At 43.1% G+C, this 27009-nt stretch overlaps 1 protein-coding gene and 1 pseudogene across 1 annotated transcript in view; one reads left to right on the forward strand and one right to left on the reverse strand.

The window, feature by feature from the left end:
• Nucleotides 1-5578: 5578 nt before the first annotated feature.
• On the reverse strand, nucleotides 5579-6288 carry LOC113264895 (40S ribosomal protein S3-like; annotated as a pseudogene).
• An 8150-nt stretch (nucleotides 6289-14438) lies between these two features.
• KIAA1549L (KIAA1549 like) overlaps nucleotides 14439-27009 on the forward strand; it is a 204236-nt gene continuing 191665 nt past the window's right edge. Inside the window, exons 1-2 of the mRNA XM_057317592.1 lie at nucleotides 14439-14491; nucleotides 15658-15701. Of these exons, the coding sequence (XP_057173575.1) occupies nucleotides 14439-14491; nucleotides 15658-15701 (97 nt within the window). The remainder of the gene's footprint in view (nucleotides 14492-15657; nucleotides 15702-27009) is intronic.

Below are 27009 nucleotides of genomic sequence, written 5' to 3' on the forward strand. Positions count from 1 at the left end.
CTGGTGACTTGATAAATGGATTTTGTGACTTGCGGGTGGGTTACGAGCCCCAGGTTTAAGAACACTGCCATCCATACGTTATCTGCCCCCCACCTCCAGCCATTCCTTCTACTTTTTTTCTCCGGTCTCTGCATCTGCCCTCCTCGTAGGGTCTTTGCATTGGCTGTTCCCTCTGCCTGGTGTGCTTTTCGCTATGTCATCTCATGACTGTGTTTCTCACATCCTCAGATTTCTGCCCTAATGGTTACCAAAGGTTTCTTCCGGTAACCACCCTGGGGTGCTCGGGGAGGCTCCCCGCCCCTCTTATCCTGGCTTGCTTTTTTCTGTAGCATTGTTCATCACCTGACACAGAACAATCATTTGTTTATTGTCTGTCTTCCCAGCTAGAATATCAGCTCCCTGAAGGCAGGGACTCTTTTGTGGGCTGGTATGTCTCAGCATCCAAGTTAGGCTTTTAATAAATACTTGTTGAATAATTGAACAGACACGGCCCCATGACCTTACTGAGATTTTTTTGTTATGGCTTCATATGCCGAGAGGTGTGCGGGAGCTTTCATTCATTCCTTTGGAGATACTGAGTTCATCCCGGTGGCCTGGCTCGTGCTCTGGGCACGGAGGATGGATATGCTAGAGGAGAAGGTAGACACATCTTTGTCCTTTTGAAAATTTTAATTGGCGTCTGGGACTCTGCTGTGTATGGGTCCAGGAATGTGGTGGTGGAGGTTGTCTGAATATGCACCAGACAATTAGAGGAGTGACGTGGAGATTTTGTGTTTTCCAAAAGTAAAGGTGGCCGTTCGTAGAGCCACTGAGTGGTGGGGCCAGCACCGCAGGAAGAATAAGCAGACACAGTTTGATAGGGAACACTGGGGTACTGGTGAGGTGCCGCATCTTAGCTGGTGTTATAGATGCTATGAGAATCGAAGACTAGAATTCAGGACTCAGTTTCCATTCCAGAGGCCCCCCATGCATCTCTTTATGGTTTCCTTCTACATTTTCATCTCAGCATAGAAATAAAAGTGGCCCACCTAACAAAAGTGATTGTTGCTTCAGTGCCGAGTGGCAAGCTTTACAAGAACTGAGTAATGGGCTTGGTGGATAGCTAGCTAATTATAATCATACCTTGAAATTTTTATTAGCCAGTCTTTATACCCAGTGGTTTCTGCTTACACTACGGATATGCTGGTGGTTCTTGAATCCATTTTGAAGGCACAGAGGGTTTCTATTCTTGGTGTATTTTCCCTCATCTTTCCTTGGAGTCAGATTTATTATTCCTTAGACTTTCCCTTGTCCCTCGTTAGAGAGTCACCAGGATGGTGCTATTTTTTTCTCCTTTGTTGAGTGTACACAGTAAATATAATTTGTTGAATGGCTTTCTTTTTTTCAACAGGAAGTCTTCAAAGAGAGCCTGTTGTAGTATTAAGATCATGGAGCTGGGCCAATACGTCCAAAACATCTGAGCAATCTCTTTATATTGTACACTCGAGCTTTTAGATGCATAAATTTTACAGTACATCATCTGACACTATTTGTGATAAATATTCCCCAGTGATTAAATCATCATTTTATATCTTATGCACAAGAAAGAGCATCCACAGAGCTACTCCCTACTCACCGAGCTCACATATTAAGAGTCCCAGTTTGTAGATCAGAAACCTCTCATTAATTTTGATGGAGCTGTTCTAAAGAGGTCATGTGGATTTTCATAAAACAGTTTTATGTAAGAAGTACCTTCCCCCCCCCTTCTTAGGGAGGGACAGAGAGAGCGGCGATTGAACTGCCTGGTGGGGGAAACCAGGAAAGGGACCCCGAGGTGAATGAGAAGCTGTGTCTTGATGGTCATGGTTCATAAATATTTGCAGTGACGTCCTGAGCAGCGGCTCTGCAGTTTTGCTAGCACCAACGTTTCATAACCACGGCTACTTGATGAGCCGGCCGGGCAGGCGACGGCGCAGCATCCGCAGCAGGAGGAAACTGCACTCGGGCTCGTGAGCAATGGGCGTCAGCAGGCGTCACGTTTTTTTCTTTTTTTTTTTTTTAACTGAGTTACTGCAGTGGTCCCAGCTGGGATTTTGGCTGTTCTCCACGGATGGAGCCCGTGGGAAGGTGACAAGGGACCCTCTAGCCCTGAGGAATGCCTGGTTTACAGCTAAAATGAAGCTAAACTGATAGTTTATGTTTTAAATAATGCACAGTTCTCTCTGCAAACAGATGAGCCAGATCCTTGCTCCTGCCAGAGTGTCTCTGGAGGAGGGTGGAGGTGCTCGGAGAAGAGCGTGAACTCCTTCCTCTGGCATGTAGGCCCCGAAAGCCCCTCTTCTTGGGCAGGGGACTGCACCAGTGGAAGTTTCCACTGGGTGGCTGATGAGGAGGGAAGGGAAGGCACGGGAGTGTGTGGGGAGAGTGGACAGAGGGGCCGCTGGAGCATACCACGGGGGTGGGGGTGGGGAGCAGATAAGAGAGGAAAGCCCAGCTGGTGGGGAGATGGTGTCCTGCTACAGGGGCTTTTAGACTTCTAGAATTATGTAATTGCTTGCTGCTCCAGGTGTGGTCTGTGGACTGGTAACAATAGTATCACCTGAGAACTTGTTCGAAATGCAGAAGCCTAGGCCCTAACTCAGGCTTCTGGATTCCGAATCTTCACTTTAACAAGAACTCCAGGTGACTGGTCTGCTGACTAAGCACTTCCATTTTAATACTTTTACAGACCCTCGATCAAGCATTAAATGTTAGTGACTTATAAAGCAGATTAGTAAGTCATTCCAACCATGCTGGTTTGCAGCCCACCCCTCCCCCCCATGTTTTAGGGAAGAAAGGATGGAATAACAATAGTGTGAGGTTAGCCGGAAATGGAGTTGGTTGGAATTTTAATGCAATTTTGGCCATGACACACCATTGCTGGTGTGAACTCAGAGCGGTGATTTTCAGACTCGAGCAGGCACAGAATTACCGGAGGGCTTGTTAAAATGCCGATTGTTGGATCCCACCCCAGAGTTTCCGGTTCAGTAGATTCTGGGATAGGGGCTGAGAATTTGTGTTTCTAGCAAGTTCCCAGGTGATGCTGCTGCTGGTCTGGGGACCTCACTTTGACAAGTGTAATTCTGATCATGGCAACTGAATGGCACTTGTTTGTGTGATCCCTGCCCCACGAAGTCTATGTTCTGGAGCCAAGCTTGGCCTCCTCTTCTGCCGGGTCTGTCTCCATATACCTCTTTACTACTGATTTTCAGAGTGTCGTTCACGATCCACCCACACCTGCGGATTCCCAGAGTCCATCTCTTGACCTTCTGAATCAGAATCCCTCAGAGTGGGACACAGGATGGTTCATGAGCATCCCAGGGTGACTCTTAGACTCACGTACAAGAAACAGCCATTGCCCTGTGTGCTCCTACCCAAATGCATTATATTCTTCATTGCTACGGTGTGTTTTGCCCTATTCTTGGTGCTTTGTCACTTGGCTTGGGCCACCACCACACCGGGGATGCCCTTCCACATCTACTCAGTTGCTAGCATTCTCCTGTTCTTCCAGTCTTCCCCAGACCCTCCATCCTCCTGACCCCCCTAGCTGCATGTGATCCCTATACTGTGCTTGCTTGTCTTTTAAAATAAGCTCTTTAAAATGAGATGCCAGTCGTTGTATTTCAATCAATTGTAAGATGCCTTTTTATTCCTCCCCAAACCCCCTCCTCTTTCTGAATTGAATTTATAGTGTGTGGCACAGGTGACCTGTAGAGAGGTGCAGGTCAGTGGGCATTGCCATGAAAAACAAGAAAAAGAGTAAGAAAGGCTTATGACTTCTCCAAGTTGTTATGTGTTAAAAACTCACTGGTATGTGACACAAAACAGCGCAGCCCCAATGCTGTTAAATACGTGATTATAGCCTCTCTTGATTGTAGGCTCTTGGATGGCTGAGACTGTCTTCTATTCATCATATTGGTCCCCCACGTGTCTGGCTTATAGGAAATGTTCAATAAATATTCGTTGAATGATGTAAATGTGATTTAATTATCTCTGGGTAAAGTTGACACCATGCTTTTTCTGCTTTGGTCATTTATTGCGTGTGGAAATACATACCCTGCTTTGGATACTGATGAGAAGGGCAAATAGAAGAGATTCAGCTAGGAAAATGATGATCTTCATTCAGGCTTTAAGCGCACAGTGCTCCCTAGAGCCAGCACTGTTTCTGCAGAATCCTGGATGTGTGTGGGACTCAGAATGAGGAGTGGGAAGGAGATGGGGTTGGGGGAAGGGCTGCCCTCCTGGACACTCTGTTCAAAGGGCATGGGGAAGTCCTAAACTCCTCTAGGTCCTAAACTCCTCTCTGTATCCCAGGCACTTGGAATAGAAAGCAGGCTGGGAGTCAGTGCTTGTTGAATGAATGAATGAATGAATGAATGAATGAAAGAAAGAAATTGTGACTTTGAGTCCCCATCCAGGTATCAAATCTTGACCTCTTTATGTCTCATTGGCTTCATTTTTAGGATAGGGTTCTTATGATATACTCTAACTTATCTCAAGGAATTTTTGAGAGCCTAAGATGATTTAATTAATCTGAGAGCACAATTTAAAGTATTACATATGCGTTACTACTTAGATTATATGAGAACTTTTTCTGTGTTTCTTACAGACACCTCTTCTTCTTGGTTCTGAAGGCTTATTTTAAAACTTTGCCAATTAGGGGACTCTTGGTTCTCTTGGTTGGCGCGTGCTCTGCTGATTTGCTCTGTATGTGCAGCAAACAAAGTGCAGGTTTCGGAAGTGTTTCCGTGTCACCGTGGTGTATTGAGGGATCTTCCTGCTAACACTTGTTTCTCTGACAGCTGTATTTCATACTTCGTACTGTGGCTCTCTCTGAAGAACTCCAGGCTTATAGGAATGATTTGTTATGGCATTTCCTTTTGAGACATAAACTTTGAAATGAGATAAATACATTGTAGAGACATCTGGGTGCAGTAGTAAGAGTGGGAGGAAGCTGGCATTTGAATCACCTGTGTTCAAGTCCTGACTCTGCCCTTCATTTGTGATATGTATGATCTTGGGCATTTTTTTCTTTTATAGTATTTTATTATGGAGAATTTATAAAATACACAAAATATGCAAAACAGTATAGTGAACCCCCCCATTTACCTATCACTCAGCTTTAATGACTATTGACTGATGACCAGTTTGTTTCAACTATAATAGCAGCATCTACTCTTCCCCTAATATAATTTTTGATAAAATGCAAGATATCATATTCTTTCATTCATAGGTCTTTCAAGGTTTATTTATTTATTTTGAGAGAGAGAACACACGTGTTCATGCATGAGTAGGGGGAGGGGCAGAGGGAGAATAAGGGGGAGAGAACCTCAAGCAGACTCCCTGCTGAGCATGGAGCCTGATGCAGGGTTCGATCTCATGACTCTGGGATCATGATCTGAGCCAAAATCAAAAGTTGGACGCTCAACCAACCGAGCCACCAAGGCTCCCTTTATTTTTTAATTTTTTTAATTTTAATTTTTTTCTTTTTCAAAGATTTTATTAAAGGTCTTTACAGAGCAATATACAGACTTCAGATCCAGCTGCCAAGGAGACCCTGTTATACTGTGGGTACTGGCTGTGGCTTGGCCGTGGCTCTGGCTTACCAACCCTCTGTTCTGAGATAGCGGCGGTGGTGACTGTCTCTTTTTTGGGTTCCATAATGCTCATGTGATCAGGCCAGGGCTCCTTGGGGCCAGTCTTAGCACTCGGGTCCCAGGGATCTTCACTTTGATGCCCAGCACACCCTGTCTGAGCAGCACACGGCACACAGCGGTGTCAACATAGTAGTTCGCAGGGTCCCCAGGGTGAATCAGCAAGTCATCCACACACGTCATGAATTTAGCCCTCTGTCCTTGAAGTTTCCCAGACACCACCACCTCAGAGCCTTTAGGCCCACTCTCCATGCTGAACTGCAGGTCCCCACCCAGCAAGGCCTCCTGGGAGTTTGTAATGCAGAGACTCGGCCGGGATCAGAGCACACAGACCTCTTGTGGCCACCTTTTCAGCATGGAGCTCTTCAGTGCCCTCAGGGAAGCCAAACCTCTTCTGCACCACAGCAGTCGATTCCCAGATCCGCCGGTCCTTCTCACTAAGGACATTCTGCGTCCTGATGGCCAAGATGATGATTTCTGTCTTGGTTGGTGTAACTTGGACCTCAACTCCAGATTAACCTTCTTCAGCCAGCTCCCGAGTGAGAAACTCATTGAGTTCAGCTTTGAAGATGCCGTAGGTGACAAACTTCCTCTTCCTGGAAATCTGTATCATCATCTTGCCACCGAAAGCAAATAAGGACTTACTTATTTTTTTTTTTAATTTTTAAAAAATATTTTATTTATTTATTTCAGAGAGAGAGCGAGTGGGGGGAAGGGGCAGAGGCAGCGGGAGAAGCAGACTCCCTGCTGAGCAGGGAGCCTGAAGCGGGGCTCAATCTCAGGACCCTGGGATCATGACCTGAGCCGAAGGCAGACGCTTAACCGACTGAGCCACCCAGATAAAGACTTTTTAAAAACAGAACTAAAATGTCATTATCACATCTGAACAAATTAATAATTCTTAGTATCAATAGAATCCAATGTTAAAATTTTTCTATTTTTTTTTACAGTTTATTTGAAATAGGATCCAGTAAGCCCCACATCTACTATTTGTAAAAGTGTCTTTTAAGTGTCTTTTAATCTACAGGTTCTTCCTTATTTCTCTCTCTCTTTTTCTCTTTATCATATAAAAGTGCAAGGGGAAAAAAACCAGGTTATTTGCTTATGGGATTTGTGTGTTTGGATTTTGCTGATTGTATCTCTGTGGCATATTTTCTGTAAATTAGAGGCATGACCAGATTTAGGTTAGGGTTTTGGTTTTGAATCTTGGGCATGTTATTTGCTCTTTCTGACCTCTGTGAAATGGGGAGCATACTACCCATCTCATAGCGGTTGTGAAATTAAAAAAGAGAATATCCAGGGAAGGACCACGTCCACACCTTAGCAAGAGTAGTTGTCATTATGATTGGATGATACTTTTTGTTAGCATCTGGGGGGCTGGGCCCTAGGGAAGCTCTTTTCCTCCCACACTGTTCAGACTTAATATTACAGCAGGTGCAGTGTCAGGAAGCTGAGCATCAGATGGGCTGGGGTCCTGCTCTAGCATATTAGGCTTGACAGGAGTCAAAGTACTTACACTCTCTGAGCTTTCCTCCTTTCCTCAAATGCAGCTAATAACATATATCCTCAGAGTTCTGAAAATAGAGATGATGTATGTAAAGAACCTTGAACGTAGTACTCATCATGGGGTTGACGATCTTTGTTATTGATGCTTTTGATACCTGAGTTCTCATGTGGGACTTGGGGGCACTTAGGTTGTGAAGGGATTCTCGGTGTGGCTGGGGGTATAACTAAAACTCTTCTTTTCCTCTTTTAAACATATTTGGGGATAAAATAACCTACGATATAATCAAAAGAAAGAAATAAAAGTAAACCCTTTGGGTGCTGGAATGTGAATGGAAACATCTACTTACTTCCCTTACGACCAGGAGAAAGGCTGGGATTCTATTTTCCACTGTATCAAACATGATCGGGGTGCAGAAACCAGGCAAACACCACCTTCGCCAAAAGATCGAGGGTGATAACACCAGGAAGGGGATGTATCAATTTTTTTGTGCTGTGCCCCGTGTTTTGATGCACTGAGAAGGACGAGACATCCTCTCTGGGAGATTCTTACTCAAAATGCACAGTCTCGCTGTCATGAGAAAACATCACACACACCCACATCGAGGGACATTCTGCAAAAGACCTGACCAGTTCTCTTGGCAGATGTCACGGCTGTGAAAGACAAAGACCGAGGAGCTGTCACAGGTTGGCAGAGGCTAACAAGGCTTGAGAACTAAATGCGGTGTGGGATCCAGGATTGGATCCTGCATGAGAAAAAGAACATTAGAGGCAAAGCTGGCAGCATTCAAATAAGGTCTGTCAAGTCATTAATAGTAATTTGTCAGAATTATTTTCCTGGTTTGGGCAGTTGTATCATGGTTATGTAAGATGTTAACATTGAAGGAAGCTCGCCAAAGGGTACTGAACTCTCTGTACTGTTTTTGTGATGTTCTGCAAGCCTAAAATTCTTTCAAAAGTTAAAAACACAATACTGGGAGGCGCGGCAGCTTTTGTGAAGCGTACTGTTTTACAGGAAGCGGAGGGCCTTCTCTTCTGCACGTTAACTTTGGAGCTAGAAACACCGCAAACCCTTGAGCTAAAGCACTCACGATCTATCTGGACTGGATGTTCCTCGGTGTAAATTGAGAGGGAGTTGTGTTAACTCTTTGAGGTTCCCCAGAGACCATCCGAGTACACAGGTTTTTGGGCCCCTGGGTTGACGGCGTTTTGGTGGTGTCATCTTTCCTCTGGTTGATCTGGCAGATCCGACGGGCTAATAATGATAGTTACCTCCTTAGACTGGATGCCTGTTATGTGCTCGAAACTTGAGTGCTAAGAGCTTATCATCAATCCTTGTAACATGCTGGAAAGGCAGGTGAGAGTTCCCCCATTTCATGATGTGTCTCAGAGAGACTCATTTGCCCAAGATCCCTCAGCTGGAGTGGAAATCTGACTCTGAAGCTCAGACTCTGACAGCTGAGCCAGTCTCTCTCCCTCACAGGTGCCCTTGTGGCCAGTCTCATAATGCCTGCGTGTCCCTGCTGGGCCTTCAGACCTGGCCCCTCCCTTATCACTAATGCTTGCTCTGCATAGAAAAGAGGATTTAGGGGTAATGCTATTTTCCTATTCTCTATTATTTGTGTGTTGACTAGACTTTAATGTAGGCTTGTTGGGGGCTGTTAATATGCTTCTATGGTCAGATATCTTTGGGGTAACTCAGGGATAAATAAATTAAATAGCTCTCCACCTTTCCCTAGGCAACCGAATGCATTTGGAGAAAACCACACAACCGGGCTGACTACATTCTTCAGTTTATTCCTATTAACCGTAAATGGGCTGTTCAAGTTGCCCAGAAGTGCTGCCCTGTTGCCCTATCCGACCACGCACCCACTCTCTGGGATAACCGTTTCACACCTTCTCCCCATTCAATTTCCTCAAGCCCCCACGGCTGCCATGACCAACCTGCCTGAATCCTGCCTCCTCTCCTGGTAAGGATGAAGCATCTTTGACTCCTGTGCACGAGATTGAGGCCCTCCTGCCAGCAGTTCTCCCTCCGGTCCCCTCTCTCCAGTTGCAGACGGGCACGTGCTCTATCTTCCATTTTCAAGAAGCCCCGAGTTGACCACACATCCTTCCTCAGCTGTTGCTCTGAACCTCTTCCCCTCTCCAGCCAACCTCCTTGGAAGAGTCTTCTTTCAGACAGTCTTCAATTCCTTTCTTCCCTTTCTTGCTCTTTGTAAAAATTGAGGTGAAATTCACTTAACATAAAACTAACCATTTTAATATGTTAAAACGGACAATTCAGTACATCCACGGTGTTGTGCAGTTACCAGCTCCATCTGGTTTCAAAGCGTTCTCATCATTCCCAATGTGCCCCCCACCCCTTGCTGGTTACATGCTCCCCCTCTATTCTCCCCTCCCCCTAGCCTCTGGCAAGCGCCAATCTGTTTTCTGTCTACGGAGTTACCTATTTTGTATATTTTATAAAATGGGCTAATACAATATGTTGACCTTCTTTCACTTAAATAATGTTTTCAAGGTTCATTCATGTTGTGCCCATGTGTCGGAATTTCTTTACCTTTCATTTCTTCCTAAGATCCCATTGAATGTATATGGCGCATTTTGTTTATTCATTCACGGATGGACATTTTGGTTGTTTCTACCTTTTTGCTATTGTGAATAGTGCTGTTATGAACATTCATGGATAAGTATTTGTTTTGAGTATCTGTTTTCTGTACTTTGGGGCATATCCCTAGGAGTGGAATTGCTGGGTCATATGGTAGTTCTGTGTTTCAGTTTTTGAGTCGCTGCTGAACCGTTTGGTGGTTTGGGCCAAGTGGCTGGACCATTTTACATTACCGCCCGCAATGTACAAGCGTTTCAATTTCCTTACATCCTTCTCGATATTGGATATTCCCTGCTTTTCTTTCCATAGACACCCTAGTAGATATGAAGTGGATATCTCATTATGGTTTTTTTTTTTCCTCATTATGGTTTCAATTTGCATTTCCCTAATGGCTAATGACATTGAACATCTTTTCATGTGCTTGTTGGCCATTTTCTGTATTTTTGGAGAAAAGTCTGTTCAAGTCCTTTGCCCATTTTTTCGTTGTTGTTTGTTGCTGTTCTTGAGTTTCCCATTCTCTCTTGAATCCCCTTTAATCAGGCTTTCGTCCTTATCATCCCACAAAGCTACTCTTATCAAGGTCGCCAATGGCCTCCCACTTGGTCAAACCCAGTGGTCTACTCTCAGTGTTCATTTTATTGTCTTCACAGCAACATTTAAGGGAGGATCACTCCTTCTTTCCTGAGATGCTTTCTTCACTTGCCTTCCCAGATTCCATTCTTTCTTAGTTCTTCTCAGTGTTGTTTGCTGGTCCCTCCTCATCTTCATGACCTCTAAGCCATAAACTTCCTCACAGCTCAGCTTTCATACCTCCTGTCTTTCTATCTTCACTTCCCTGGGTGACCCCATCGTTCCCGCTGTTCAGGCCAGAAATCTTGGAGTTGTCGTTGACCTTTACCTCTTCCACCTGGCTCTGCCTCCATAATACATCCAGACTCTGATCATGTCTCACAACCTCCATTGTATTCACTCTGTTCCAAACCACCATCATTTGTCAGCTGGAATTTCGAAGCACCCTACAAACTGGTCTCCGTGTTTCTCTCCCTCCCTCGGCCACCATCTAGACTGCATGAAACACAGCAGCCAGTGAGATCCTGTTAAATTGTGAGTTAGATCTCATGTTGTAGCTCTGCTCTGAAGCCTCCAATTGCATCTTGCTTAACTCCAAGTTTGAGCCAAAATCTCTATGTGATTTAGCCCTGGCTTCCTCTTCCATCTCGTCTATCACTCCCCACCTTGCTCATACCACTCCAGCCAATGGTGGTGTCTTTGCTGTGCCTCAAACCTGCCAAACACACCCCTGCCTCAGGGCCTTTGCATGTATTGCTTCCACTGCCTGAGGTACTGTTCCTCCTGGAAGCCACATGGCTTTCTCCCTTCCAATCTTTGCCCAAATGTCCCTCAGTCAGTGAATTCTCTGTTGATCACCTTGTATAAAATAGCAACGTCCTCCTCCCCCTTCTGATCTCTCTTCCCCTTCTTTATTTTTTCCCTTAGCACTTATTTATTGCTTGGTTTCCCCTATTAGAATATCAGCTCCACGAAAGCAGGGATTTTGGTTTTTTGTTTACTGTTTTAATCCCATTGTTTACAACTATACCTGATATAAAAACATGGGTACTTGGGGCTTTTTCTATGTTGTAATATGTGAATGTCCATTATAAATCTCTAAGAAGAGGATATCTTTGCTATATTTCCTCATCCCCACCCCTTTTTTTAACGCATAGGGCCTGTTTTTCATAAAATATTTGAGAAATGCTGGAACAGACTTTTATTTGTATTTTATTTGTAAGTCATATTTAGGGTGGTGAATGTTATGTAACCTGAGTCTCTCTCCCTTGACTAATAAAGCATTTCAGCATGTAGGAAAAATGTACACCCAAGAGGCCTAAACTTATCCTGAGGGTGTGCTTGGATAGCTCATTAGGTAAGATCTGGCCAATTACTTCTTCTGTGATTTTGCAAAATGGTTTTACATTTGAGTATTTCTGCATAGTTTCATGCTTATAAGCAAAGGGTGGCGTAACTTGGAAGTAGTTTCTCCTAGAGCTGTTGGAACCACGGAAGCCTGCCCTTTCTCTGCTTTTGTCTCAATCTCCCAGATGATCTCTGCTGTGACCTTTGGGAGGTCAGCATCCTGTAGGGTCGCTCAGGTGGCCTCTGTCATGTTCTAGGAGCAGACTTACTTTGACTCTGTCAGAAGCAGCTCTGAGAAGGCATAGGCTCTTTCTGTTTTGTTTGCTGTTGTAGACCCAAACACCTAGCACCATGCTGCCCACATAAGAGGCGGCCAATTAATGTGTGTTGAATGAACCCTTGGAGTAGCACCAGGGAGATCTCCTTCATTTGACCCTGCGTCATGATGACTTATAATTAGGGCTCAGCTTCAATGACGTCTTTGAAAATAGGTGTGAACATGTTCTGAATGGAAATCAAAGTTCTTTTCCTCCTGTTTCCATGATCTCAGCTCACAAACAATAATATGGGCATTCTTGGAAAGAGTCTTCAGTTCGTTTGAATAGTTTGTGGTTAAATAGATTTCAACAAAAAAGATCCCACTTAGGCATTCAATTCGAAAGCCACAATAATGTATAATAAAGCAGCTTGTGTGCTTGGCATTCTCAGAAGAAAGTTGCTCTGATCAACTGTCCATGTCATCTTTTGAAAAGATAGAAGGAATGATGTCAGCCTGCAATGTAAATGGTGGCTTGATATTTTATTTCCTAGAAAGGGCCAAAAGAAGAACAGTGTTATTTCTGGAAACTGGAAAAATAAAAGGTTACTGGGAAAAGCCCAAGATTTGTGTATTTCAGCTTGCTTTCTTACGCCTAGAATGATATTCCTGTTCCTTTTAGCTTTCCCGGTGCGCTCTCTGATTTGCAGGGCAAGAGTTGTGCTGTAGCTGGTTAATTAACCCCGCGTGTGAATGTCTGAGGATTAGTGTGTTGACTTGCTCTAATTAAGTTCAGACGATTCAAAGGCCACCTGAATAGGGATGGACTGGACATTTGCTTTTGGAAGAGGCAGTAAAATTTCTTTAGGTGAGGAAGCAAATGGGGACGTAATTTAGACCCTGGCATCAAGGTTGTGTTTTGTTGTTATTGTTTGTTTGTTTGTTTTGGGAGTATTTTCATAGACGTCACCATAGTTACAGTGTCTCTGTAAATCACACATATATTCCAGAAAGGAAAATGAAGAAACTTGTGGGTGCAGGTGAAGTGACTTAAATTTTTATAGCTCTGTAGCTTTTTAAAAACGGTTTTTGCTTCTACACGATTTATGGTTCTTTTAATTAAATTCACAGGACTGGGATGTTCAGTGTCTAGTGATCAAATATAATATTTATCGAGGTCATATGATGTGCTACGTTTTGTCCAAAGAGTGTAGTCTAATTTAATTCCAAAGTAACTTGGAGGTCTTGTAGTCTGGGTTCTCCAGAGAGGCAGAACCAATAGGATGCATATGTGTGTATGTATCTCCCTATACCTTACCTATCCTTCTACCTATACCTATCGATAGCTAGACATTTATGATAAGGAAATGGCTCATTTGTGTATGGAGGCTGAATAGTCCAGGATCTGCAGTCAGCAAGCTGGAGACCCAGGAGAGCTGATGGTTTAAGTCCCACCTGAGTCTGAGTTAAAAGGCAGAACACAAGTGTCCCAGCTCGAATGCAGTCAGGCAGAGTGACTTCTTTCTTACTCAGCCTTTTATTTTATTCAAGCCTTCAACAGAGAGGATGAAGCCCACCCACCTTGGGGAGGGCAATCTTCTTTATTCAGTCTAATGATTCAAGTGTTAATCTCATCCAGGAACACTGTCACAGACACACCCAGAATAATGTCGAGTCAAATATCTGGGCACCCGTGGCCCAGTCATGGTGATACATAAAATTACCTGTCACAGTTAGGTACTGTTTTTATCTGTTGCAGAGATGAGGACAGCGGTATAGAGAATGGTTGGGTAACTTGTCCAGCGTTACAACTGGTCATGGGGGAAGCGGAACACACATGCAGGCAGTCCGGCTGCCCGGATCCTCACTCCTGATTGCTGCAGCGAACTACCTTTCAGGGGAGACGACTGAGATGGGGAAGGATGGGAGAGAGAGGAGGGGAGCCGAGTCCAGTGTGGGGCCTCAGTGTGCAGCCGACCACGTAGAGGCAGAACTGGGGTTTGAACCCAGGTCTCCTGACAATTTGCCCAGCTCCCTGGAGTCCTTCAGCTCCCGCATGGGGCATCCTCTGCATCTTGGGCATTTCACTTATGAAAGGAAACAAGTTAACTTTCAGTTCTACACCTGAATTGTTGACTCAAGCACGCCGTGCAGTAATTCTAGCCGTCTCACCTTATCGGCATTATAACTTGTGTCTGTTGTATTCCAGTACTGGAAGATTCTCCGATGGGTTGGCCTGCATGCATGAGTATAGTCGTTGTTTTAATAACACTACCTTCCATTTCTAAAGCACTTTAAACTTTTTAGAGCACTCTCCTATATGCACATTGTTTGAAAAATGGATTATCTTGACTAAGTGGATTTACTCTGGGGTGATGGTCTTTCGTGGATGTGAATTGAAAAACCTCCTCTTAGCCAAGATTAAAAAAGAATAAATGAGTCAAGAGATGACGGAAGAGAAAAGGGTTTGTATTGAAGCAGCATGATCACAGGGGATGCAGCGCTGAAGGAGACTGAAGGGCCCTGGACAAGGAGGTATGGAGTCATAGCAACCGTTGGCATGTTCTGGGTTTGAATCATGACTCTGCTACTTATGAAAGAGATGCACGGCATCACCTCTCTGAACCTTTCCTCCTTCGTAAAATGGAAATTATACTTTGTACCTCACAGGGTGGTTGGAAGGATGAGAAGTGCTTGTCCATGCATGCCACATAGAAAGCCCATGATCAAGAAGAATTTCTACAAATCCCCCCCACCTCCTACAGTAAGGCCTGCCTTTACCAGCCTTGAGCTGCTTGTTGTAAAGACCTTCACCCTGCCTGCTCTTTCCCACCTACCTCCCGCACCTGTAGTGACCAGATCTTACTGTTTCAGGAAGCATCCATCCCCCACCTTTCATGGTTATGCCCAGAATGGATAAAGGGGCCTCTTTCCTGGTCCTGCTTTGCATCATGGGTTCCTTTCTGAACCCGGCATGTCTGGCTGGCCCCCTACCACCTGCTTAACCCTCTTTAGCCCCATCCAGGCCACTCTCCCTTGCGCTGTCCCTGTCCCTGATTTTCCATGGTTGGCCAACTGTTGGTGTCCAACTGTGCAGATCTTTTTTCCTCTCTTGATTTTTTTCTTTTGGACAGAGATTTGGTGAGTTGAGTCAAATTCCTGGTCATTTCTGGAGGGAAAACCAGTTAAGCTGGTGGTTTATCGATTCCATTGGCTTTACTAAACCGACTGGCAACAGTCAAGCTGGCCACCAGTTTAGGCACAGACTTAAGGTCCCATTCCATTCCTGGTTTTTTTTTTTTTTTAAAGATTTTATTTATTTATTTGACAGAGATAGAGACAGCCAGCGAGAGAGGGAACACAAGCAGGGGGAGTGGGAGAGGAAGAAGCAGGCTCATAGTGGAGGAGCCTGACATGGAGCTCGATCCCGTAACACCGGGATCACGCCCTGAGCCGAAGGCAGACGCTTAACTGCTGTGCCGCCCAGGCGCCCCTAGCGGTCCATTCCTGGGTTTTATCCCAGCTTTTTATTTTATCTCCTTATCCTTATTTTATCTGGATTTAGTTCCAGAAACATCACTCAGAGATGTGTGTAGGGGTCGCCACTTTTAGTTGGAAGGCACTCATTACTTTGCCCTAGCTTCTGAAAGCACCATTTCCAGGGTGAGAAGCATTCTTCTGTTGCCCTTTTCCCCTTTCAGCATCTCTGTGAGCAAAGTGCAGGGATTGGAAGATCCCCTGAGAGGTAACCTTGAGGCTCTTTGAAATGGTGATTCTTGTTTTGCACAGGCCCATCAGATCCATCAGATGCTGGGAACTGGTCATTTCTGAACATGTTCTGGTCAGTTAGTGATTTAGAGCTAAAAAAAAAAAAAAAAGTCTCCACATAGCCCTTCTCTCTGAACTGGCTACATTTCTGACTCTTCCATTTTCTCTCCCTATCTGAAATGGGTCCTACTCCCGAGAAGGAAAATCTACCTGGCTTAATTTGTGGGCCTGAGCAATCCCAATCACCATGTGTCATTCATTTGTGAGATCACAAGTCCCAGAACGGAGGTGGAAATTATAGAACAAGAGAGGGCCTAATGATAATCTCACGGTTTGGTGAAATACACTTTTCTTTGAAAATTTAAGTTTTGGTGTTTACACCTAGGAGTTTGATTTTATTTGCATGTAGAATTCTCTTATATTATGGTGAATTTTTGCATGAAAATGAAAGAATAAGTTATATCCAACATTTCTTAGTTGGGCAATTCATGGTTAGTCATGTCCAGTTTGTCCCATTTGTGAGTCATAAGCCCCAGCTAGCCTCCCCTTTCTAGCTAGCATGGTTTGCACCAGTCTCCAGCTCAAAAGATGGACTCAAAGAGAGAAGATTTGTCCAAATAAACTTTTACACTTAACTGCTTAAATATTCCTTCTGACATTTCAGATCTTTCTTCTGAGTTACTTTCCTTCTTCCTGAGTATAGTTGACCCTTGAACAACATGGGTTTGAACTGGGCAGGTCTACTTACAGTAACACAGATTTTCTTTGATAAATCAGTATGGTACTGTAAATGTATTCTCTCCCCCTTACGATCTTTTTTGTTTTAGTATGCCTGTTTTGAGTTTTTTTTTTTTTTTAAGATTTTATTTATTTATTGGAGAGAGAGAGTACACACACGAGGGGGGCGGAATGGGGAAAGGGGAGAGGGGCAGAGGAGAGGGAGAGGCAGACTCCCCACTGATCAGGGTGCCTGATGCGGGACTCGATCCCAGGACCCCAAGATCATGACCTGAGCTCACGAAGGCGGACGCTTAGCCAACTGAGCCACCCAGGTGCCCCTCTTCCTTATGATCTTCTTAATAACTTTTTCTTTAGCTTACTTTATTGTAAGAATTCAGTATGTAATATGTATAACATACAAAATATGTGGTAATCGACTGTTTATGGTATTGGTGAGGCTTCTGGCTCTCAGTAGTTAGATTTTTGGGAAGTCAAAAATTATACGCAGATTGTTGGCAAAGCGGAGGGTCGGCAACCCTAAACCCCCATGATGTTCAAGGGTTAACTATACATTCTTTTAAAATTCCTTTAGTGAGGATATATTAGTGATGACCTCTGTACATTTCTATTTGCTGGAAAATGTCTTTACCTCACCCTTGTTTTGAGAGATAGTTTTGCTTATTCCTGATTGACAGTTATTTTCTCTCAGCTCTTTGAAGATGTCATTTTACTTTCATTCTTGATGCAGAGAAGTCAGTTCAGTCTTTGTCAGTGATCTGTCTTATCTCTGACTGCTGTTACTCTCTGATTTTGGTTTCTTCAGTTTCACTAAGTGTTGGAATTTTTGATGTCTAGATATTGATTTCTCTTTATTTATTCTGCTTGGGATTTAGTGTATGTCTTCAGTCTGAGAATTCATGTCTTTAATTAATTAAATTGTTAGCCCTTATTTATTTGTATATTACTTCTACCTCGGTCAGCTTATTTTTCTCCTTTCCGGAAATCTGATTAGACATATGTTAAACCTTCTCACTTTGTCCTTCATATTACTTAGCTTTTTAAATGTATTTTAACAGTCTTTCTGGGCTGTATTCTGGGTAATTTCCTCAAATCTGTCTTAAGGTTAATACATTCTGTCTTTGGCTGTGTCTAATATGCTACTTACCTGTTTTTTGGTTTTCGTTATCATATTTTCTATTTTAGAAATTCTATTTGGCTCTTTTTAAAAATTGCTTACTCAGTTATTCATCGTATCTTTAATCACCTCTATTATTTCTTTATATATGTTAAACTTATTTTATATTCTGTACCTGATCGTTGCCATATCTCCACTTTTCTGATAATTCTCACTCATAGTGGCTTGCTTACTCTTATTTTTAGTGTTTTTTTTTTTTTTAGATTCTATTTATTTGACAGAGAGACACAGACAGAGCGAGCACAAGCAGGGGGAGCGGCAGGCAGAGGGAGAAGGAGGTTCCCCACTGAGCAGGGAGCCCAACATGGGACTCGATCCCAGGACTCCAGGATCATGACTTGAGCCGAAGGCAGACGCTTAACTGACTGAGCCACTCAGGCATCCCTAGTGGTTTTTTGTTTTTGTTTTTTAACTGTGAGCTCATGTTCCTTGAATCTTTTTCTATGGGAATTATAAGAGTCCTGTGTTCAAAGTGTCCTTCTCCAGAGAGAAAGGATTTGCTTTTGTTCCAGCCACGGGTAATGACAACCAAGGGCTACTTTAATCACATTTTCAGCTCAGTGGTGGTTGTTAATGATTCTTCCAAGCCACACTGGTAGCGTGCATTCTGGCCCTACACATATGTGAAAGAGTGTAGCCTTTTGGTTAGTGATTCTTAGGAGATAACTTTTTTTCTGCCTCACTGAGGCCAGGATAGATAATAAGTCTCCTTCTAAAGGACAGGGTTTTTTTTTTTTCCTGCCTCATTCTCTAAGGTTGTTTGCATTTGAGCAGTGTGGCATTTTGGAAAGGGTTAATCGATCTGGTCTATCACCACGATCAAGCCCTAGGCTTTGTCCTCAGGTCCACAAACCAAAGCACTTTGCAAAAACCCAGGCTCCTGGGTCAACTGATGTCCTTGGGGCAAATGCTAGCTTTGCATTACACAGTAAAATTACTCTTTCTTCTAGTTTCTGGCTTCTAACCCTTTCCGTTTATTGAGACCTCAACCATCTGTTAAACCAGATTTTTAAAAAAAGATTTTATTTATTTGAGAGAGAGAGAGAAAGAGAGAGCGCTCGCATGCTCGCACATGAGGAGGGGGTTGGGGCAGAGGGAGAGGGAGAAGCAAACTCCCCACTGAGCAGGGAGCCTGACATGGGCTCTTGATCCCAGACCCTGGGATCAGGACTTGAGCCAAAGGCAGATGCTTAACCAACTGAGCCACCCAGGCTCCCCTAAACCAGATTTTTAAATGCATTTTATCCCTTTTTTCCATTGATTTGTATTAGAAGAGTCTTCTTCACCCAGCTCGTTGCAGAAACAAAGGTGTTAGGCAGTATTTTAGATGTTTGCAACACAGTAGCGAATCGGCAAAACAGTAAGATCCCATCTCTCACAGAGCTTACATTTCAGTGGGGTAGAGCAAGGAAACAAATAAATACCTAAGATAATTTCAGATGGTGGTGAATACTATCATTTTAAAAATATTCACAGTGACCCATGCACGGGGCTCGATCCTGCATCTCTTTATATATTTGTGTATTTTAATCCTTCCATCACTGTGTTGTAAGATGACTCTACCCACTATCAGGTGAATGAAACCACCTCGTTATTAAGTGGTTGGTTGATTCAGGGGTGAGGACAGCATGGTAGAAAAGTCCTTGAGTTTGGGTTCAGAGCAGTTGTCCTTATGTGATTTGTTAAGATATGTGTGAGATTGAAAATGACTTTTAGTGATACGTGAGAGCAATCTTATAAGGCACGAATACAACTCTTCTCTACAATTAAACTGCATTTTAAAGTCATGTTATTATTCACGGAATATTTTGCCTCATTTTTATCAGGGATATAGAAAGGTCAAGGAGTAACAAGTAATTAGTGTCTTCAAGAGTTCAAACAAATCCATACCTTTTAAAATTGGAAGCATGGAGAGAAAAGAAAAACTGAACAAAAAAATTTTTTTTCTTAAAGAAATGATTAACACATCTGATAATAAAATGGATGTGAGAGATTCTGATCATCCAGTGGTCTGTTTTGGAGTCAAACGCTATTTGAGAGAAAGCTATTTTTCTAAGAAATGTCTTAAATTATCAAATTAAGAACCAGTAAATGAGCTCGGTTTATTGAGCCTCTTTTACGTGCTTTCAAAACAGCTCCTGCTAATGAAATATGTCAGGAAATTTTCAGAGGTGTGAACAGTAAATGGATAAGATGTTGCATTTCTTAAAGTAGTTGATTTTGCTTGGCACCCCTCCCCCCTCAATTGACTGGAATTCACTAGTAGTCAGAGAGTCTTACCCTTTTTTTTTGGTGCCATGGGCCCCTTTGGCAGTCTGGTGAATTTTATGGATCTTTCTAAGAATGATGGTTTTAATACTTAAAACCCATAGAATTGAAAAGGAAGCCAAATACATTGAAATGCAGCTTTATTCACAGACCCAGAAGAGTGTATAAGACCCCCTAGATAATTAACCCCTATGACATATTTAATTTATGTCTCTATTCTTGATGAGAAAATGTCGCTTATGATGTGGCTGGTTTCCTCACTTTCTTAAAAGAGGAAATGGAGCTGGTACCAGCTTTGGAGAGGCACTGTAAGCCAGTGGTCAGATCACGTATACGTGGATAATGCGTTTCTGCTTGGTAACAACATGGTACCTAGGAAAGAAGCCTCTTAGGTTCTTAGTTTTGTACCCATGGGGTTTCTAGGTAAAATATGAAATTAGACAAGATCAGTGATACCTGAGATTATTGGCCTTATATGTTAAAGATGGCCTTAGAAAATAAACAAAAAGAAGAAAATATAAACAGTATCAATTTATCTTGGAAAGGTGTAATTTATTTATTAACTGCCACAATAGAATGAAATACTGTTTATTTATTGTTCTTTTAAGTGTGAAAGAAAACATTGACCTGCTTCAGATCGTTGGAGGCAATCTAACTGAACATCCTTAGAGGACTGATTCATTATGTTATATTCATATAATAATATCCTATACAGCCATTAAAAAGGATAGAGATATATGTGCTCTTATTGAATGAACTCAAAGATATGTCATTACATGGAGAAGGACAGGTGTAGATGAGTGCACTGTGCATTCTCACTTGTCAAAATGTGTCTATTGATAAAGCCAGTGATATTTCTGGAAAGAGGCACCAGTATTTGGTAACAATGATTATTTCTGGCGGGGGAGGGGTGGAACTTGAGGTCTGGAGTCTGATGAGGAGATTGACTTCTCATTGTATATCTATTTGTATCCTTTAGAATGTTTTGCCATGTTGCAGGTATTAGTGGTTCTAACTAATTCATTAAAAAATGAATTGCCCTTGCTTCTAGCAGTATTGATATTAAAATGAAGTTGAAGCTTATAAAGAATATGTACTAATTATGCCTGTCAAATAACATATTTCACTAATTAATACACTACTCTGTGCACCGAGAAGAGATTTTCAACACTTAGGCTTGCTCCAAATATGAGTTCAGGGTGTAGATGGTGGGGCGCTGTGTCCTCTGAGTGTCCTCCTGGGACCTGGTGTCTTTCTTACATGCACACACACGGCTTTGCAGCTGTCTGTGTTCTCTCCTCCTACTCTCCTTGGTCTGTGAACTCCTGGAGGTATGTGTCTCACACAGTGCCTGGCACAGAGCAATGCACAGTAAATGGCGGAAGACTGAGTCACTCTTGATCCTGCCAGGAGTGGGTCTGGAGATGCAGAGATAAGCAGTGGGCCCTGAATTCTCCTACAGCAGAGCAGGTGGGGTAGCCAGACCCTGAGTCCCGGTGGTTCTCAGCTGGGTTGGGGGCAAAGGGGAAGGTGGAGGCGATGGAAGGAAACCAAGGAGGACTGTGGTGAGGGCACCATTCCTTGGAGTCCCTGGTTTTGTCCTCAGACCTCTGTTATGGGGGTGGTTGCTGGTGGAGGAGACAATGCCAGTAGAACAGTAGGGGCTGTAGGTGGGAGAGAGTCAGAGAGAAATTGGGTAACAGCAGTTGTTCAGTGAAATTTCACAGTGACTTTCAAGAATGAAATTCAATTTATATTTAGAATTTGATTTTAATCCAGAAGGAACACACGCGCTGGTTAATATCAAGACTCTGTAAGAAATCATTTGTGTCAGTTATTGAAAGGATTCGTAATCAAGCGTGAATGGGATGTCTGGTCACGCTCATTCATTCGTTTACTCCATGTTTGTTGTTGAGGCCTTGTGTTCCACGAGGGATGCAGAGATGAATTCAATAGGTCCTCTTCCCTAAGTAGGTGATCACCAGAAATTAATTTAGCACAATGGCTAAGAATGATATCTTGAATTAAGATTCTTGGGTTCAAATCCTGGCTCTACTCCTTGCCACCTATGTGACCTTGATCTAGTTGTTTAATTTCTTTGTGCTTCAGTTTTCTCGCTGCTAACATGGGGATAGAAGTACCTATTTTATAAGATTAAATAAGATAACAGATGTAAAGTGCCCAGGCAGTGCCTGGCATAATCAGGATTCAATAAATGTCAGTTTTGTGGGTTTTTTTTTTAAACCATTTATCGATTGGAACTCCTGCTCTGTGCGAGGCACTGCCGTCGGTGCTAAACAGGGACATGATTCCTGTCTTCAAAGAACTCAGCTGTTAGCTGGTGTATTAGCTCTTTCTTCCTTTGTAACAAATTACCCAATATTTAGTGGCTTGAAACCCTGATAGACATGACTTAGCTCTCATAGTGTCTGTGGATTAGGAATTCAGGATCAGCTTGGTTAGTTCTGCTCGGGATCTTTCATGAACTTACAGCCAAAATATTTGCCAGAACTGCAGTCATCTGAAGACTTGACTGGGGCGGGAGGATGTATTTCTAAGGTATCTCATTCATATGCCTGGCAGGTTGGTTCTTCTCCACATGGGCATCTCCATGGCACTGCTTGAGGGTCCTCACAATATGGTATCTGGCTTTCCTTGGAGCAAGTGATTCAAGAGGCCAAACCAGAAACTGCAATGCCTTTTATGACTTAGCCTCAGAAACCAAACCCCATCACCTCTGCTATTTTCTATCTGTCTCACAGCCCTGATTCAATATGAGAGGGGACCACGCAGGCTTAGGTAGGAGGAGGTGGGATCCTTGTGGACTGCCTTTGAAGATTGGCGAAGACAGCTGAGGAGGAATACATGTAATCACGGGTGAAGTGCTGTGACACAGATATACCATGGGGGCTTCTCGTGGCCGCACAGTCTTGTCAGGAAAGGAGGAAGCAAAGCTTGAGCTCGGTCGTGAAGGAAAAGAACTTTGGCTTGGTATGTGAGGAAAAGGAGCATCGCGGGTGGAAGGAGCTTCAGGAGGAAAGGCACAGAGGCCAGAATAAGCACAGGATCCCCTGGAAGCTTGAACTGCCTCTGTTGGCCTGGAGCAGTCTTTGGTAGGGCGGGGACAAGAATGTGGTGATGATGTCAGCCCTGACCTAACTATATGAGAATGATGTGATGGTAGTCATGACAGATTGTGACAGTTGCTCTTGCATACCCAAATGAAAGAATTATTTCATGTTCTTTAAGGATTTACTCTCTGAAATGCCTTTGTGACATTTAGGATGCCCATGAATGCATCCATCCATCCATTTGTCCATTTGTCCATCTGTCTACCCAACCATCCACTCATCCATCTGACTAATCAACATTTATTAATTACATTTGGACTACGGAATAACAGCCTCTTAAGAAGATGACCAGCATGCTTTCTGTTTTGTGGACGCACACACACAATTTTAGGGTATTCCTCTTTACTTTTTCTTCACAGCGCCAGTCACTACTTGGCATTATATCGTATTCTACACTTATTGCTTGGGTTCATCTCTAGAATATAAGCCTCAAGAATATAGACTCCAGAAACGCTGCCTGTGTTGACATCATTATACCTCCAGTGCCTAGAATAATGCCTGGCACATAGTGGGGGCTTAGAAAAGATGTGGTTGAGTAAGAATGACGTGAGGCGATAGAAGTAGGCATAAGATGCTGTGGGAACTCGGGAGGAAATGTCCAGGTCTTCCTGAGGTGGGGAGAGGAGGTGGTTAGAGAAGGCTTTGCAGAGTCCTTGCTGTATGAACCAAGCTTGCCAGGGGATGAGCTGAGCATTCAAGACAAGAGATCTTGTAAGCAAAGGAACGGAGACATATGAGAGCGTGGCCACTGTTCTAAATGACGCTTGTCTCTCTACGTAGTTTGTGAAACTAAAAGTATAATTACAAGATAAGAAAAGCATCTGCCAGCCGTTGCTCTTATGTAATAATTCATTTAAAAAAAAAAAACTACATCAGAGGAAGCATCCCTTGCAGATATTTCTGAACTTAAAACCCTGCTAGTTGATAAATGTTCTTGTGCTGTGGCTATATATGAAACATGAATACCAGAGTTGCATGTCCTTCCCATTATTGAGCTTTGTCCTCAATATTGTATGCATTTATCTTTTAAATATATTTCCCTGCTGCGGTGGCAATACATTTTAGTTTTCCCTATGGATTTGACATGAGATGTGGTTTTTGGCATTTCTGTTGACTCGAAGGCATTTTTATGTCACATTGGTATTAGATAGAGCCATAGTTCAGGGTATTATACAGTGAAGGAAGTTGCAGGTCTGCGATAATGGAGGGTTGAATCCCATACTGTTTATACTACTGCACTCTAGGATGAGCTTGAGGTCTATTTAGGTCATTATTTCTTCCAGTCTTCTTTTTTAGTGCAGGAATGTTGGCACACCTGAAGGTATCTCTTGTGGCCTTCAATGTGTCCCCTGTCCATGAACTTCAGGAAGAAAGATAAAACCTTCATAGATTTCCAGATGCCACATTTATGAAGTTCTTCCTATTGGTGGCCATGTTCAGACAATCTGGAAGTATTAACAGCTTTGAAAAACATTTTGAAAGAAGCAACTTGGCTCCAAGAATTGGCTCTGGGCCCCATTTGTTTTTTTCCTTAGTAAACTCATTTTGATTTTTTTTAAATCCACCTCTACTCACACTTAGCATAAATGTTCAGTACCAAAGAGTAAACCTAATATTAGAGAGGCAATTAATTTTGGTTCTACTAAAAAACTGGAATTTAAGTTTGATCTTAAACTGGAAAAAAAGGTAACAATAATTGTCTGTGGGCAGTGGGATTATGGGTATTTTGTCTTCCTTCTACTTTTCATCCCCCCCTCAAAGTGTCAGTAATGAACATATATTATTATTTTACAGTGGGTTTAAAGCCAAGAAACTTTTTGGAAAATTTGCTTTTCAGCATTTGTCCAATATGTGATCTCTAGGCATTTTTTTTTTTTTCAAAACAGATCCTGATTCCTCACTCTTTTTCCTCTTCAGAGCTCACTTTTCAATGTCAGTAATGGCAGACTGAGTGATGGCTTCAAATGGCAGAAGAGGATTCTCATTTACTAACTCAAAGTTGCCTGGAGAAGGTTGGCGGGACAAGGCAGAGCCAAGGAAGTGAGGCCACTGGGGTTTCTGAGGCTGGGTCAGACTGCTAAAGAGGAACCAGTTATTCCTACCCCATAACTCTCAGTTCCTATCAAGAAGGTCCAGTAACCACTTTCATGCTACCAGGTCCAATTTTGGCTGAACATTGTCTTCCGATATGCCTTTTGGCCGGTGCTTTTGAGATGCTGTCCCCTGACCGTCCCCTCTGACCATGGTTGCATCCCCACAGGCAAATCTGAGGAGCCCTTGGGCCTGGCCTCTAAATCTACCCCATTCTCTTTCAACCTCCTAATTTCCATGAATTCTTCACAGCCCACATATACCCTAGGCCAGTGCACCCACCACCCCATGCAGGCCACTCCTGCTGGTAGTAATAACACAATATAGTTTTTAAAATATATATATATATATATATATATATATATATATATATATATACACACACACACACACACAGACACACAGACAATCAATCTTAGGCTTGTAGATAAGCTACTAAATTTCTTTCCAACAGTTGTCGGTGGGGGCCCACTGTGTGCAATTCACCAAAGGTTCAAAAAGGAAGAAGACGTGGAATTCATAGTCTTACACAGGCTGATGGGACCCACATGCAAACAGATTTTACAAAGTTGAAAGTGGAAATTGCCTCAGAGAAGGCACCAAGTGTTAAGCGCTCAGCTCTTTGTTTATGAGGGGACAACATAAACAAGCAACCTGGACACATTTATAAGCATCCACAGGCACGTGAAGAAATGTGTTTATTTTCCTGAAGTTTCTCTAACATATGGCCGTTTCCCCCTACGTTATTTCTATTTATTGCACGCACTGTGGCAAGTTTATCATCTTGCATGAATGTCATCAAGTTCTGCTCACTCTCCATTCTGAGTTAATTTGTTTGCTTAGAAGCCAAAAGGTTGTTTGAGGAGCTGTTGTTCCGCTCTTATTTGAAAGAGAACAGAAGTGTCTTACTTGGGAGACCCCCTCATCCTCCTCCTTCTACCCATTAGCCATGTTTCGTAGTAGAATGAACTTCTCTCCAGAAGTTATCCCAACTTAGAGAACTGAATTGAACAATCTGAAAAAACCTCAAAAGCATGGATCTTCCTCTTCCTTGGGCAGGTCTTCAAAGAGCCAGCCCCTGCTTCCTTTCCACTCTTTTAGGCTTTGCTGGGACCCCTTTAGAATTCAAGAGCAATGAGCTATCATTTGTTTTTATTTTTAAAAAATTTTTTTAAAGATTTTGTTTATTTATTTGACAGAGAGAGAGAGAGCCCAGGCAGAGGGAGAGGGAGAAACAGGCTCTCCGCTGAGCAAGGAGCCCAATGCAGGGCTCGATCCCAGGACCCTGGAATCGTGACTTGAGCTGATGGCAGATGCCTACCTGACTGAGCCTCCCAGGCACCCATGAACTGTCATTTATTGAGTGCATACCACATCCTAGGCATCTTATACATACTCACCTTGAATTCTCTCATATTATCAGATGAAGAAACTGAGGCCAAGAAGTCAAGCAGCCAAAATCACATAGCTAGAGTTTGGACCCCAGTCTGCCTGACTCCAGAAACCAGTATTTTTCACATTGTGCTAGGCTGCTGTTGCTGCTTCTGCTGCTTCTTCTTCTTCTTCTTTTTAAAGCTTTATTTATTTGTTTTAGAGAGGGGTAGAGCATGGGGGGGGGCGGGGAGGGGCAGAGGGAAAAGGAGAGAGAACCTTAAGCAGACTCTGCGCTCAGATCTCATGACCCTGAGATCAGGACCTAAGCCAAAACGAAGAGTCAGACTCTTAATTGACTCTGCCACCCAGGCACCCCAATGCTATTTCTAAATCAAGATGCCAATGAAAGACAATAATAATAATAATAATAATAATAAGCTCCCAAACCTACAGACTTTAAAAATAGTCTTCATTTACTAGCTCTCTCAATCCCTTCATTGTCCTGC

The sequence above is a fragment of the Ursus arctos genome, unplaced genomic scaffold (genome assembly GCF_023065955.2).
Source record: "Ursus arctos isolate Adak ecotype North America unplaced genomic scaffold, UrsArc2.0 scaffold_23, whole genome shotgun sequence".
NCBI lineage: Eukaryota > Metazoa > Chordata > Mammalia > Carnivora > Ursidae > Ursus > Ursus arctos.